Source organism: Oryzias melastigma, linkage group LG1, assembly GCF_002922805.2.
Source record: "Oryzias melastigma strain HK-1 linkage group LG1, ASM292280v2, whole genome shotgun sequence".
Lineage (NCBI taxonomy): Eukaryota > Metazoa > Chordata > Actinopteri > Beloniformes > Adrianichthyidae > Oryzias > Oryzias melastigma.
In genome coordinates this window covers 3,918,041-3,934,381 of record NC_050512.1, presented here as the reverse complement: position 1 = coordinate 3,934,381, position 16,341 = coordinate 3,918,041, and the positions used below count along the sequence as shown (strand labels likewise).

Here is a 16,341-nt window from a genome sequence, read left to right as displayed (position 1 = left end):
TAAACATCGGAATGATCTTTATAAATTAATTCTGACATCTGTAGAAGGGTAAAAAGGTGTCTCTCACCATAGCCCTCAGGCAGGTCAGGTGGCGTATGCAGATGCGTACGACTCATGTAGTTCCGATGCCGCTGTGATCGAACCCGTCTCTCCTGGACCCGTTGTTCGCCTGGAGGGCAGCTGGCCACGGCCCCATTAACAGGTGTCATGACTGGAGTGTTCTCATCAACCACACAGCTGGAGGGACGCCCCGATGGGCTGGAGTACTCCGACGCAGGTCTGGGAGGAAGGAAAGCGTGTAGAGCGTTTGTAAGAAGATCAGCTTTCAACTTTGAAATTAAAGTTGAATTCAGTCTGCTCAGTCATGTGGGCATTCTTTTCTCCGCGGCTCTCCTGTTATGACATGTTCACCAAACTGATGCAACTGTCTGACACTTCGTTAACCCGGCTTTTCATTCATGCTCTATCTGAAAATCACGCACAGACTGTTGCAGGAATCTGTGTTCAGCTTGAGTGTTTTTTCATTTGCGGATGTACTTGGGATAATATTTCTGTTTCATGAACAAGTTACATCTGAGTTTTAGCCGTCAGACCCATATCCGTAAATTTGGGCCTAAAGAACTAGGCATTAGGGTGAGTTCAAACTCGGGTCTATTACACATTTTTACATCTCTCGTAGCCTGTTCAGACAACTTCTGACAAATAGGCAGCAAGAACAAACAGAAAGGCTATATCAGACTTTTTTGCAATTACAGAAGTTTCATCATACATAGCTATAGTTCTATTATATAGTTTATACTTCCATTATAGGTATAAGCAAATAAATCACTTTTGATAAGCACAACCTGACCTGAGATGCATATTATTTAAAAAAAAAGACTCCCAAAATGTATCTGATAAGAAAACACAAAAACATCCAGCCTGACTTACTGTACACACACCCCGTCTGACCGTGTGTGTGTGTGTATGGGGTGCACAGTCTAACCGCTGTCTGGCTTGCAGAGTTACTGACGCCTTGGCTATCTACAGCCTGGACTCATAACCACTCCACTCACTCCTTCTCCCACCCACTTCCTCTTGCTGTTTTTTTAGACTACATTTCCCGTCACCTTCCTCTTTGTATACGAGTGAGAACTTTTTCTATCAGGTACCGTTTTCCCATTATAAACTCCTTGGTCCTATCATACATCTCTGAAGTCTCCCCTGCCTGGTCATCATTCAGCACAGCAAGACCAATTTGTCAGCATTTCCTGCCTCTTCTCCGTCCCTCACTCCTTTGGGACACCTTAAAGTAGAAAATAAAAAAGTGGGCGTATTTGCCTATTCCTCTAATGGTTCCAGTGATACAGGCTAAGTAGGCGACAGTTGTTCCTGCTGAAACAGTTAGCTGCTCGAGTAAGTGCATAGTTTGTTTAGTTGAGCAAGCATGTATGCCTCTGTGTGTCCAACCACACAATGGGTTGGGAGCCCAACAGACGATTATTGTTTTGATTTAAGTGAACATGTGATTTCTTTTTCCATCAGAGAGGAAATGGGGGAAAGAGCCAATTACTTACTGCGATTCGGTAAACTGCTAGATCGCAACCATTTCAGAGTTTGTGATTTATTTCAAGGTAAAGTTTAAGACTTTTTGTTGAAATTAAAGAGTGTTTGGAAGATTCCAAGTAAGAAACTTCCAGATATGTACCTGGTAGGTCTCTCCCATTGGGTGGTGCGGGTGATGTGGTTAAGGTACTGTATCCTTCCAGACGTCGTCCGTCTTTCCTCCCAACTGTTACATTCAAAAATGTACATCAGTAAAACAGTTTACAACAAACTTGCTGTAAAAAATGTAAATGTATGATTTCACATTAATGTGACACAATTCCAACTATATTCTACATGCATAAAAAAAATCAAAGCAGTCGAAGGTTCTTTAGCTTTGAGAGAGTATGCTGGTGTCAAAAGATAAACATCACTTATCACGTTCCATCTTTCACTGCAGACTAGCCACAAAAATGTTAGAGGCCTTCAGATATAGTGTTGATAAATGGTCAACACTATTTTAAAAAAAAAAAGGCAAAAAAAAAAAAAATCCCACAGCTAATTGTTGAAGAACATCAACCAGAGACTGACCCATCAGGTAAGTCGTTATCAAACAGCCGACTGCAATCCACCACAGGTCCTCCAGTCCCAATGCGATCTCTGGACTGTAGACTTACTGAAGTGGAAAAATGAATAGAAAATATAAATGACACTTTATTAAAATTATAAAATAAAAAGTTTTTTACATAATTCTTAAATAAACCACTTATAGTAAATTAGGGATACTGTAAAAAAAAAAAAACTCAAAGGATGTCGTATAGACCGCATCTGTTTCACTTCACGGATTTTTGACATAGGGAGGTAATTGCATTGGGGAGATAGACATTTTGTGTTTTCCACATAATGATCTCACTGTGTACTAGGCTTGGGTGGTATTGAAATTTTAATACCGTCAATATTTATCCACATTTTACCTCGGTATACGGTATTACCTTGACTAATTAAGAACCTCAAAAGCACCACTCAAGTAGCATTATCTAACTGCTGGGTTTGCCTCCACCATACAAAACACAATTCCAAACACAGTTATTAGAATAATAACTACAAGAAATTGTTGAATTAACCATTTTTATCTTAAAGTAATGCAACAAGTATATTGGAAAAGTAAATGGTATCAAATTAACAAAGCATTCACTGCACATTCCTGGTACTGTCTGAGCCATTTTTAACAATACAGATTAATTAAATCAAACAATGGACCTAACTTGAAATAGCAGCATGTCGAAGTAAAGTGCAAATAAAGTGCCGTAAACTTTGAGTGTGAAATGTTTTTCAAACAGTAGTAAATCTGAAGATTTTTCGCTGGAAAAAACAAGCATATTTACTGTCTTTCTTTAACCCGCCACTTCGTGGTCTGACCACTTTACCCGCGGTGGTGAAAACGCGCTCGGATGGACAGCTTTTAGCGCAGACACACAAGTACTTTCAAGCAAGCTGCGACATTTGGGGAAGACAACACACAGCATTGCTCCACCAGAGAAGAGGGTCCATGTCCCCTTGAATGACTGGCTCCAAACTGTACGTTATCATTTCAGCTGCAGCTCGCTTTTCTACGGAGATGCATCCTTAAATTAGAGGCGTTTCCATTTCTCAGGGTCGTCTTTTTCATGCATAATTTACAAACGTCCTCGTTGGGATTAATGAGCTCTCCTTCCTCATGTAGTTGGAACCCCGAAGTACCCCCAAACTGTGGAAGTTTTGTTCTTTTTAGACACCAAGTCACCTGGTGCACAACTTGCCATTTTTCTTCCCGTCATTTGCTCGTGCGCCTGTCTCGTTTCTAAGCTGTAACGTGCCAATGTCACGAGATGATGCTACTCCAGAGTAGAGTATTTCTCATTGAAATATTTTCTTAGAAGAGAAAATTTAAAGCACAATAAGTGCCACTGAACACTAAAACAGCTTTAGGTATTAAATTCATTTTATGTATTTTTTAAAATAATCTCATCAATAAGTCATTTTTTTTAATGATGGTATGCAAAATAATACTATATCTGTTTTTAGATACCGATGTGTATGGTATTACCTTAATACCACCCAAGCCTACTGCGTACAGAATACCTTACTTATTGGGGTAAAAAACCAAAACATTCAAAAAGAAAAACTTTTCAATGTGGCATCAATTTCAATAAATATCAAACTAATCAAAATTGTATTTCTTCTCGCTCATTATTAGTAATATCACACAAATAAATAAATACATACATTAAAAATATATATTTTTCTAGATTCTTCGTATACATTTTGTTTTAAGTGTTTCTATGATAAACATTACAGACCAAACTCATCTTTTGCAGAGGAAGAACTTGCAGAATCAGTGACCGACATATAATATTTCACTCTTCTGAGTGAGTAGAGCATACAAACACACATGCATATTCACAAACACATTCAATTGAAATCAAGAAACTGCAGCATGTGCCTTACCTACGATCTGTCCTCTCACAGTATCGTTGTCATTGGGGCCCAGCTTATTAAGATCAAGTCTCTGATCTGCAAACAACATATATCATTTTATCTCTTAAAACATCAGAAATTAAATAGGAAAATCAATATTAATGCCAAATGACAGAAGACTATCCAACAAGATCTAAATAAGCCTTTTACCAGGTGTTTTCCTAGGGAATGGGTCAGTCAGTAAAATAGATTTACATCTTATAGTGTCTAAATGTGTTGGAATATTTTAGATACTGAACCCAAGTTAAGACTGTGTCCATTTGTTTGCTGTACAGGGTTTTTAAACAGATCATTTGTATCTCTATTTGCACAGGTATCCTTAAGCACCATCACAGCACTGATTGCAGTGTTTGTGTATAAACCACAATATCACGAATTATATTTGTACACCCAGATTAAATAAAAAAGGAAGAGAAAAATAAAACTGTGGAAAAAACTCTCTCTGAAACCTCTGCAAAAATAATTAGCATAAACCTGGAGGCATAGAATAAGAGCTAATTATTATTATTTGAGGTGTTCTTTATGCATTGGGACATATTCTCTATGTGCTCAGCAAACCAACACAACATGACCAATCTCACTGACCACTTACTATTCAAAGCACCAAGCATGTGTGACTGCAGGGTGAGAGGCTGAATAGGACAGTGTTTGGGTAAAAAAAAGAAAAAAATAGGGGAGGACTGAACGTAAACTAGGACAGGAAAAAAAGGAGATGAAAAGAGAGTCTGCTTCCACAAACACCAACATGAAAATAAGACTAACTCATCAGGTCATGCCTTCAGATTGTTTTTTGTAGTTACATAAAAACAATGCAACAGTTGTAGTATGTTCTGCTCAGGAGATGTGTCCAGACTGAATAGAGCTGGCCGAAGCCTTATATGGTAGGAGCAGTAAGCAGATTTCATTCTTAAACAAGAACGAAGGAAAAGAGAGAGACAGGACTTTTATAGATCGTAACCACAAGCATTCACCACAGTGACCCTTTAGAGCTCTAAGAACAGTGTGCTGGAAAAAAAAACAGCTACATAAATGTACATGCAGACCCACAACAGCTTCTCAATTGTGCTGCTGCTGTTTAACTAATTCAGTCCGTTTTCAATGTGTGCCTGTACAAAAACTACAGCTTTGACACAAGACAGCACCTAGTGAAGAAAACGTCTTTTTACAATAACTTTCTATGAGGTGAAACTCAACTGCAGTGATTTTAAAACAATGGTGGTGTGTGTTGGTGAGTTTGAAAGAATGTAAAAAGATAACCTGTGTCTGTTTGCAGCAGGAATCAGAGTTTTGAGTTAAACCAGAGAAACTCCAAGTAAACTAAACAAACATGCTGGATACCTTCTTGCCAGATGGTACGATGGCCCACCGAGCAGAGAAATGGAAACTATTTTGTAAGAATATTTGATTCTGGTGAGTTTTTTTTCTGTATGCAAGTTATTTTTGTGTTTATAGGTGAGAGTGTCTGGCATTAAGATAAGTACAAAAACACACAATGAAGCCTACAATAGTTTCCTGTTCCTGAAAGTTACTGAAAAAAAACTGAGATAAAATGTTAAAAATAAAGGTTGCACAAGAGCAACTTAAAATGTATATACACTCACTGGCCACTTTATTAGGCCCACCCTGTCTAAGTGCTTGTTAACTCATATTTCTAATCAATCACATGGCAGAAACTTAATCCATTTAGTCATGTAGACATGGTCAAGATGATCTGTTGCAGTTCAAACTGAGCATCAGAATGAGGAATAAAGGTGATCGAAGTGACTTTAACGTGACATGGTTGTTGGCGTCAGACGGGCTGGTCTGAGGATTTCAGAAACTCCTGATCTACTAGGATTTTCACCCACAACCATCTCTAGGGTTTACAGAGAATGGTCAGAAAAAGAGAAAGGGGGTCCAACCTGGTGTTAACAAGGTGTACCTAATAAAGTGGGCTGTGAGTGTATACACACAAGCTTCCAACAAATACATGCGGCTGAAGAACAAACAGAGCTTAAAATAAAACAACCGCAGTCATGGTGTGTTTACTTGTCAAACATCTTCATGAGTATTTAGTTTGACAACTTGGAAAGTATCATTTAAAAACCATGTTGTGGACAGGTACTCTTGAATGATTTAGAAGGTAGCTTAATGATGAATGGAAAACTTCTGCTGGAAAATAATATTGGTACCTAGATATTTAACTTAATGGAATGATTGATGAGTATGTAGCCATAAAAATTATACAGACAAATAAATGAGATTATCTTTTCAATGGTAGAAAAGTAGGACCTTATTTTGAAGTTCTGTAGTGTTGATCATTTATTTTAAGAGCATTTTTGCAGATATTGTTGTTAAACATCTTTATAAATGAGTTATTTAACCTATGTTCCTTTATCTAAAATAGTATTTCTTTAAAGTAAACCTCGACGACTCACTAAGTCACAGATTCCAGATGTCTGCTGCAGGAAATAATTATTGGCGAGGACACAAGCAGCAGCAGGCTCGAAAGCTATCAAACTGCTGCAACTAGAAAAACAGACATAGGGGAGACACAATGTTTGTCTCTTTTGTTTGAGACACTTGGTCTGGACCACAAATCTGACTATGAGCCAAGCTAGTGATGTTTGAAGAACAGCTAGAACTGTTTACATAACCACCAGGTTGCTATTCACTGACCAGTGTGTTCATTTTGTACTTTTACAAAAGCGCTCTCCAATATATGTAATATCTGAATTTGAGGTTTAAAAAGCAGAAGTAGACAAGCAGAAGAGACCACATCATGCACAGCGATGCACACAGATGAAATTACTTACAGCCTGTGTCTTTAAGTCTGTTGATTGTGTTGGACAGGAGGCGGACACAGCCGAGGAAACCTGCGCCTTGCTTTTTGTGAATCTTCTTATGGTTCCACACACTGATGGTGATGGAGTCTGCCTTTCCAATGTAACTAAAAAAAGGAAAAGTAGGAAAAAAGGGGGAATGTATTTATTGTACATGCTTTTGCCCAATGACTTGTAAACAAATAATTGATCACTGGACATAATACACATTCAAACAACATATGTTTTACCAAGCAAAGTTTGTACACCAGTTCTGCATTTGCTGCTGCAGATTTCTAAGAAATGTGTGTGTGCATGTTCATAGAAGCAGCACAGCCAAAGCGAGTCTAGTCGCGGTTGAAGACAGAGGAAGTCCCCTTGATGTGCTCTACCGCTGTCTGAGGCCGAGACAGCTCTTGTCGTAAACACGGTTCACACAATAGTGTACAACCGCATACTTGCTGACATGAATGTAATCATAGTCTGGTAGTTTGTCCTAATGTCAATTCTATTACACAATATATGAGTCAAAGTGGGGCTTTCTTACTGAGCACTTTGTTTGGTTAAACAAAACTACAAATGCTGATGAACTCTTTTCTGGCATACTCACAAAAAACTGATCAGAATTACACTAAAAATATTTTTTGTTCGTCTTGAAATGAAACTTCTAGGAGTCGCATATTGTCGCATATTGATGGCACTCCGGTCACCACGGTTTAATTCCAACAAGACTGTTGTATATGTTTCCACTTCTGCTTTCTACAGCAGTTCTATTTGTTCATGTTTAAATAAGGTGAATGCATTTTGACACAGAAAGTTGGGCAGAAGACAACAGTAAAGTTTAACAAACAATTAAAAAAGATAAAAGTCAACTCAAAGTTTTAGGGTTTCAAGAAACTAAGGACTCCAGCTTGTAAACTAGCACTCTTTTAGGACATTTAGAGGAAAAGAAGTAGTTTTTATGACTTGTAACCAAAAATATTTTTAAATCACAACTAGTACAAAAAAACAGAATTAAACTCATCAGTATTTATGTAGAGATGAAATGTTATAAATGGGGTTTCCTCACATTTTATTAGTGGAGGAGAGAGAAGGACATTATAGAAGTTTGTAGTTTCATTCAATTCAAAAAGTCTTTTAAGATGCATTGTTGCAAATGTGGAATTTTTATATCTGTATTTCATGTTGCCTAGCTTTAAACAGATTTAAATGAATGAGGTGATTTTAACAAATGTTTTTATGTTTCAAGGACTGTTTTTGTCATTCCTACTTGACTGTGTGGTTAAAAACACATTATTGTCTGCTCCATAACATGCCAGAAGCAACGCACACAAACCACTATGGGTTTGTTGTAAAAATGGTGGTTGGGTTTAAATTAGAATCATTGTTAATAAACGCATGTTTAAAATCACCAAAAGAAAATTAGGGTGTTTATGATACATGAATTAGGATTACAGAGGGAAGACCCCACCCCCCAAAAGCTGTAGGCTGCTAATGGAGGTGTGGTGAGATGGAAATTTGCCAAGCCCACTATCCCATATGCTTTCTGTGGCATGTTAGCCATTTCCTGAACCAGAGGAAGAGGCCAAATGTTTGGGAAAAGGCTCCTCTTAGAGTATCTGGGAAGCTCAAACAGGAAAGAGGATTACCAAAAGTGGTTAGAGATTCACGTCTAAATACTTAAAGCGGGGAAAAATTCTGGAAAATAAATTAAACGAGACAAAAAAGTTTTCACTAAAAAGTGCAAATCTCAATGAGTCTCATGATCAGCATCTTTGGTGTAAACGGTTAACTTTTTCTCTGAAGTCAGGTCAGGAATCTAAACCTTTGAACATAAACTTCAACAGTCACACTAAATCTATAACATCAGAAGTATTTTACTTTCTAAACCAGAACCAAAGATACATATTTATCATGAACAGGTTAAACATCATCTGTGATCTGCTCATTATTAAACTTACTTTTATTGCTGATGCAGTTCATCCAGAGCACTGCTGTGTGAATCTTCCCTGACTTTCTGCTCTGCTTGTGTACAAGTCTCTCCACTATAATACACTTCTGATATCTAAGTCTATTTGGAAGCACCTTGGAATCTGAGAAACTCTGGGACCGTCAGAACTAAACACAAAAGTTTCAGTTTCATTCAAATAAAACCTCCAATAGTCTTCCTGATGAAGTTAGACAACCTTTAAGTTCAGAGTCTGACAAAAACTATACTTTTTAGCTCAGTGCACAACAGCACAATCTTTTACCTGGACTCTTATTTTTGTTTTGGGGTGATTTTGATTGTAATTTCGGATTTTACAGTTTCATGATTTATTAAAATCTGATTTTAGGACAAAATGGAAAACTATTATCTGTTTTTTATGAATTTCCCTTTACCCCACATTTTCCTAAAGTTCAACCAGCCTACAAATACACCGTAGACTGGAAAATGTAGATCAAACCACATCCTCATTTATTGTGTTGAAAACAATACTTTTTTTTCCAAATGCATAAAGAGTGTGCAATAATATGTCAGATATCTTAGAGCTCTTTTGAAGACTTACAGATCATAATGTTGGTTCCACTTTGGGTCAAGCGTGTTTCTCACAGTGTCTGTAGAGTGGCATTGTCCTGAGCCGTCCACTACCACTTTGGCAAAGGGATCTGGCAACCCTGTGAAAACAGATGTAAAAAGGAGAGAAAAGCTTATCTTTGAAGTTTTTAAAAAGACAAATAGAGACTAATATAATATTATACAAATTATTTAATTCAAATGCATGCAAAATATGTTGCAATTAAAGTTATCACATACCAATTGTATTTCTTAGAAAGCTTTACACCATATTGTTCATGGTTAAGAGCAGCTAGGAATAAAAGGTTTTCTCAAGTTTATCTGGAAATGCGACTTCTCAGAGTTGGTATTTGCTCCTGTTTGTTTGTGTGGGTGTGTATGTCCGAGAGCATTTTAAAACATAGACATACTCTGAATACATTGGCTTCAAAAGAAGTTAAACTTGTTCAGTCACATTTACAAAGCTTTTGCAATGTACTAGTCTGTTTGTGTGGAGTCATTTGTAGTTTCCACAAAAATATTTATTACAAACCCAAAAAACTTGTATTAGCATTTTTAGTGTGAGTTTATTATATATTTTATGGTTCACAATTTTGCGCTGTTTTGTTATTTTTTTTCCATGTAATTTTGCATGATTTTTTTATTTAATTTTATTTTACAGCACAGATTTATGAATCCTAATAGACTTTTTTCTCGTGACGTCACACATCGCCGGAGAGGGCAGAGTTGCTTCCGGCTCAGATTGTTTAGAATGGGAAAGCTGACTGCTGAACGCTTTTAAAGCAAATTTACATAAATAATAAAGGGTAACCTAACCAATTTTAACCGAAATTTGTACAATATTTATTGTATAAATGCCCTACCTGGTTGTATTGGTTTCCTCGTCTTAGATCGTTCACAAATCAAAGAACAAATGTCAGTAATCCTGCCTCTGGACTGAGCTGAATTATACATTTCATATCAATTTAAATTAATTGGGATTTCACAAGTATAAGTATTTTGTGTTGGGTTAAAGTCACTTGCTTTTTTTTGCAAATTCCCTAAAGATAATTGTGGTTGTAAACGTGCAATTAATGAACAGACTAAATTGTGACAATAAACTGAAATACAACACAAATAGTCTTTACTTACGAAAGAAGTCTTTCTTTGCCAGGTTCTTTGCACACAATACTACAGAAGGAGAAAAGAACATTTTTTAGTAGCAGGTAAAAATTGATTCAACACAAATCAGTGTAAAAATTGGAAGAAAAAAAGTAAAGAAGGGCTTCTAACATTTTTTTATAAACAAATTGTAAACAATGAATATTTGGATATGCAAAATAAGATCAAGCAGTTGTACAGAAGTGGGTCTCATATCCATGCTTTCAGATGTAGTCATACAACAGCAACAACAACTAAATACAGCAGGAGAGGATGCATTGTAAATTGGACATAAATGCTTCCACATGATGAAAAAAGCTATTTTAGTGCTAAACAAATGTACTAAACCTGTGCAGCCTGTGTGTCCAGTCTAAGTTACATGCCAAAGATGCAGACTAAACAGAGCTGGAGGAAGTTTGGGTAAAGAGCTCTGTGCTGCATGACAAGATCTAACCACAACACAGTGACCCAAGATGCCAAAGGCAAGATAAAGCAGACCTATGGACAAAGAACTACAACAAGAAACAGCACAAGCTTCACTTGGCACAACACTAACCTGTGGAACTAATTGTTTAGCTTAGAGAAGAAAGCTTCCATAGATAAAGAATTCACTAAAAATAACAATTTGTAAGCTTAACTAACTGTACAGTTGCTTCACTAAAAAAAATATATTGTCCAAAACTCTGTGTACTGAGGCTGAAGAAAAATACTTTTTTGAATTTGTTATTTAAGACAATAAATTCATTATATACAATAGTTGATTGTTCTTTAGCAATTGCTTACATTTTTGTAGCAAACAAAAATACAATAATTCATTTATTTTAAGAATACATTTAAAATTAGTTTTAAAAACAAATTTTATTTGATTAAAAACTGAACTTCTCAAATCAAAATCACATGGATTCAATATTTTGGGTGTAAAAATTTGTCCTAATCAATCGATCGACAATTCTAACCATCTAAAATCTTGTGTTTTAATGGTTGTGTCTTTTTACTGAATGTAAACAAATGTATATTAAATATCCATCATGTATGCATTTATTTAGAGAAGGAGATCAAAGTTAAAACATAACAGATAAAAACAAAAAGATTTTGGACGAACTCACACTCAAAAGTTTTTCTGTCAACTTCCTGGTTAAGTTCAGCAGTAAACAATACATAAATGTCTCTGTTGCTTTGGAACGTTTTAGAACTAATCCTGAAAATGTTTTTCCATCCTCAAAGTTTAGCTGACTACAGTCAAGAAGACAGTAGACACAGCAACACCTCAGTAAAATTGTAACAACTAGAAAAAAACTCACAACCCTTTCATCTAAACTGACATTGATTACAACACATTTGTTTTTAAAACTGACTTTTTCCTCTTTAGAGGAAATTGATCACAAATTCATGTTCATCATGTATTTATTCTATTCTTCCGATTGTCCTTTTTAGTATAATCTATAAATATTTTTTCTTATATATATTTAAAACATTTCAATTTTTGTAACCTATTTCAGTAAAATTAACTTCAGTCTTTTTTTAATCTACAATAGAACACTTGATAGCTTCACTTTGAAAATGAGATGCTTCACTGACACCGGAGATTATTTACTTCCAGTCACAGTAGTGCATGTGATTTTAGTTTAGTTTGTACTTAAAATCCAACATTCTGTATTTTAGAGTACTCGGATACTTGCGTGATTATTAAGGCACAAGACGACTATTTTCTTTGTCACTGGTACTATGATGTTGTCATTCACCTTTCCCCATATCCCCTCAGGGGTTGTCACAGAATCAGCTTTCACTGATCCACACATTGGGTTGGATAGACATTTTTTACGCCTTAAGCTAGTGCTGGGGGATATGACGATGCATATCGTGTAGGTGATAGAAAAGTGTCTATCGTGCCATTTCTCTCTTCGTTTATAACCTAATTTGATCAATTACTTGTTGATGCTCACAACAGTTGCACTTCCTTCTCCAGATCACTGTCGGCGTAGTCTCCACTAGGATTCCACACTGGTTTAGGATGTCTAAATTGCGCTGAAGCGTCGTGACTTACCAACGCATCCAGCAATGATAGTTAGCAGAATCTCTAAATCATGAATTGTAGCTGACAGTTCTCATTCCTCCGTAAGAAGTCCAACTTCACTCTCGTTGGATCCCAGAGAGGCTGCTGCATCCAGGCACGCCGGCATTATATGAAACAGGTGTCTCCATGTATTTGAAGCTCATTTAAATATCTTTAGATTCAAGATTGGTATTATTTCAGATGTGTTTTATGAATTGCTGTGGCCAGAGCACTCTTAAACAGGATTTAAAAATTGTTTTAAGTGATGAACAACAGAAATGTAATTGTAAGAATCTATGCCTTTTCATAACAAAACTCAATACCTTTACTGTTAAACTTTATACAACGGAATAAAACTGAAGACTGAACACTTTCTTCTTCTCTCCATTTAAAGTCAGTTGACATGGCACTTGACTCAAATGATTAACAGAGATTATTGTGGTTCTGAACTGCAACGTTCGTGTTCACTGAGTGTGCAATGAACTTCAGAGTAACAGCTCTACAACAAGTTTACAACTAGGACGTTTATCATGGCAATAAAGACAGATTTGAACAGGTTTTAAGGAAGTAGAATATTTTGAATGTCATGTTATTCACCTTTGATGAGCTCCGAGTTCCACATAGGAGTGACAGCTAAAGAAAACACCCCACTAATTTGTAAAGTAAAATCTCACCCCTTATGTCAGCTTATTAAAAAAGTGAACTTTTTGTTTAAAAAAAAAAAAAGATTTGTTATACTTTATCCCATTTCCCAACTGATGTTTCCTCTGGATTTTAGTTAAGTTACCGAACTCTGTAGAAACCCTTTATTTTTTTCTCTTTCATGAAGCATCAAGTAGACTATTAGTCCACTATTCCTGATAGATATGTGGAGAAAACATAAAGAAATGTTTGATCTGCGCTGTAGGATTATCTATGAAGGATCTGGATAAAAACAATTAACAAAATCAAGTGCATTGTTCTGTAATATCAAGAGCAGTCTTGATTTAATTTCCACCTAAAAGGCCTTAGACAGGGAACAGAATGTGGGGCAATTAATAAAAAAATGAGCTTGCTTCATCATTGTTAAAAAAATAGAGTAAAAAACTTATGGTAAAATCAAAAATATACAGCAATAACCTCAATGCAGATTCTAGACATTTCAGTCGACAGATCAAACTTGATTATCCTGGAAATAGCCAGTGGCAAGATCAACATAAAACAGATTAATTTGCATGAAAAAACTCACAAAAAATAACTAATAAATAAATAATTTGTTTTTAAGCTTTCCAAAGGTAATATATGAAATATATGATCATATTTATGGATATAGTTCACCCTGAAAGGCTTGAGAAAATCATGGTATGGCCCCTTTAACACGCTTCTTTTCTTAAACTAGTGGTCGTGTATTGGTGCTTAATGATTGGCTTTGTTGCTGATTATTTCCATTATTAGATCAAAAATAATTAAGGTTAAAACATGACATTTTTAACAAGAAATGTGAAACCGGGAAGTTTCAAACAGCACAATTTTAAGGCTCACTCAGATTTCCCAAGTTCATGAATTCAATCATTTTAAAACCCAGCAAAATGTACTTTTCTTAGGCTACACTTTTAAGCTATAAGGTGAAAATAAACTAAAGTTTTACAATAAAGCCAAAATCCCTCAATTATCCCTTAATTATTTTCCTCTGGGTTGAACAGATTTTCACTCTGATGCAAGAAAACAAAACATAGTAATTAGAAAGCCACAGAGCAGACAGTAAAACGGCAATGGTTTTCTATATTAAGCCTAAATGAAGATTGTCTCAGGCACTAATCAAACCCTGAAATAATTCAGAACAAGTTCCAAACTGAAATAAATGATGAAATCCAAATTAAGACCCTTTTATTTTCTTTGGACTAACAATATTTACTACAAGAACAGAGCTGTTGGTCATTATAAATACTCCATTTCCAACAAGTCTATAACGAGAAAAGAAGAGGTCTCACATTCCTGGGATTCCAGCAAGAAACTACTGCGGCCCATTTTAAAATAAGTGGGGACCCCAGGCAGTTAAAGAGGACATGCAATATTTTTTAAATAACAACACTAATAAGAATTCATTGAATAAGTTAAATATATATTTGGATAAAATAAAAAGGAAAATGCTGTAATAGTGTGTGGATGAGGAAGCTTCAACACGTTTATCCAATAAATGAAAGGTGGGTTCAGCTTGTGCACTTCTGCAACACAAACATGCAACTATTGAACTTGAATGTGTAAATAGGACTATCCACGGCCATCATTCAGCCTTTGACATAGAAAGATCGTATTACGTCAACACAACAAAGTTGTTGCCACAGCTAAGGTCTGCTCGTGTGAAAACCCCAGTGGCTAAGAAAGGTTTACCGACATTTTTATGTTTCTTTGTGAATTTATCGATTCAACGCAACTTTGTGTAAATGGACAAATAAAGTACTAACCTGCAAACGCTCCTGAGAATGATTAGCATCCAGGCTAACCTGCTAGCATAACTGAACGCCGTGAAAGGAGGTTTAAATGTGCTTACCTGTCAACCGCACCTTTACTGGGCCATTTCTCCGGACTCCTTGGTTCGACATTCCCTTTTGTATTCCACCCTCAAGAAAATCCACCACAAGTCTCTAATTCATGGGTCAAAGCGGGAGTGTTCTAAAGCGATATCTCCCAAAACAATCCCTGGGCTAGCTTCGGGTTAGCCTGTTGTATCACCATAGCAAATCACGCTGGCTGTGCTCGTAACAGAACGGTATGAGGACGCGGCGAAAGCATTTTGCCAGTAAAGCCATATTTGGGGGAAATAAAAGATACAGAACTATGCTCCCGCGTGCCAACCGGAATCAGATAAGCGCTCGTGCCTCCATTCGGATAGGCGCTTTCTTCCCTGAAGTTGGTCGCAGCAGCGGTGGTAAAGGCTGAGCTTGTGCAGGCGGACGAGGCACAGGCACATCCGGCACAGCGGGCACACGAAAACTGTGACCGAAACGAAATTACTAACAAATCTTCACAGAAATAACTACAGGCATGTAAGTGTTATAGCACAAACATTTGCGACCCACTGTATTCCTTTACCAATTTTTAAAAACAAGTTTCGCATTTATATTGATGTATACTTGATATCACTAACAAATACGTTAAAAATTATAATAAACATAACACTAACGTATTGACAAAAATTATTATTGTTGTTTCTTTGCATAAAATTCCGAAACTGCAATTATTTTACTGTAAAATCCACAAGATTTAGTGTTTACACCAGAGTCACTGTGGTCATTTAGAGTAAACACTCTTCATGTAAACAATTTAGAAGAAAAATACAATGATTAATAGAATTATTTAAAATATTTACACTATATAACATTATGACCTCTATGGGGTAACATCATTGACTGTAAAAATGTTATTTTTATACACAGTCTATGGGTAACATTTTAATCATCCTAAAAAGACAGGGTTCAAAACTAGACATCAGCGCCATCTAGTGGGAGTTTGAAAAGAATTGCATTTAAACATTTTTTTTTAAACAATTTCGTTTTCCGTGTAAATCAGGGGTGTCGAACTTAATTTAACAGGAGGCCAAAATCCAAAACACACCTTAGGTCGAGAGCCGAACAGTAGCCTATAAACATTTATTGAAAACACAAAAACATAATTTTAAAACTTTAAAACCATAACTTTTTTACATAATCATGAACTAGATATATAGCCTGCGATAATGCTGGGGTGAAGGCTGTAAGCTGAATTTGTCC

The 16,341-nt window shown here is 36.2% G+C and overlaps 1 protein-coding gene across 2 annotated transcripts in view; it reads right to left on the bottom strand.

Moving 5' to 3' along the window:
* The window catches only part of LOC112137440 (E3 ubiquitin-protein ligase SMURF2), a 31,189-nt gene extending 15,614 nt beyond the window's left edge, over window positions 1-15,575 (bottom strand). Inside the window, exons 1-8 of one of the 2 annotated variants that reach the window (XM_024259777.2) lie at window positions 15,123-15,575; window positions 10,531-10,569; window positions 9,392-9,500; window positions 6,837-6,970; window positions 4,012-4,077; window positions 2,116-2,200; window positions 1,688-1,771; window positions 68-279 (exon numbers count right to left, since the gene is read on the bottom strand). In XM_024259777.2, the coding sequence (XP_024115545.1) occupies window positions 68-279; window positions 1,688-1,771; window positions 2,116-2,200; window positions 4,012-4,077; window positions 6,837-6,970; window positions 9,392-9,500; window positions 10,531-10,569; window positions 15,123-15,174 (781 nt within the window). In that variant the 5' untranslated portion in view covers window positions 15,175-15,575. The remainder of the gene's footprint in view (window positions 1-67; window positions 280-1,687; window positions 1,772-2,115; window positions 2,201-4,011; window positions 4,078-6,836; window positions 6,971-9,391; window positions 9,501-10,530; window positions 10,570-15,122) is intronic. The other variant, XM_024259778.2, reaches the window with a different exon arrangement.
* Window positions 15,576-16,341: the final 766 nt, after the last annotated feature.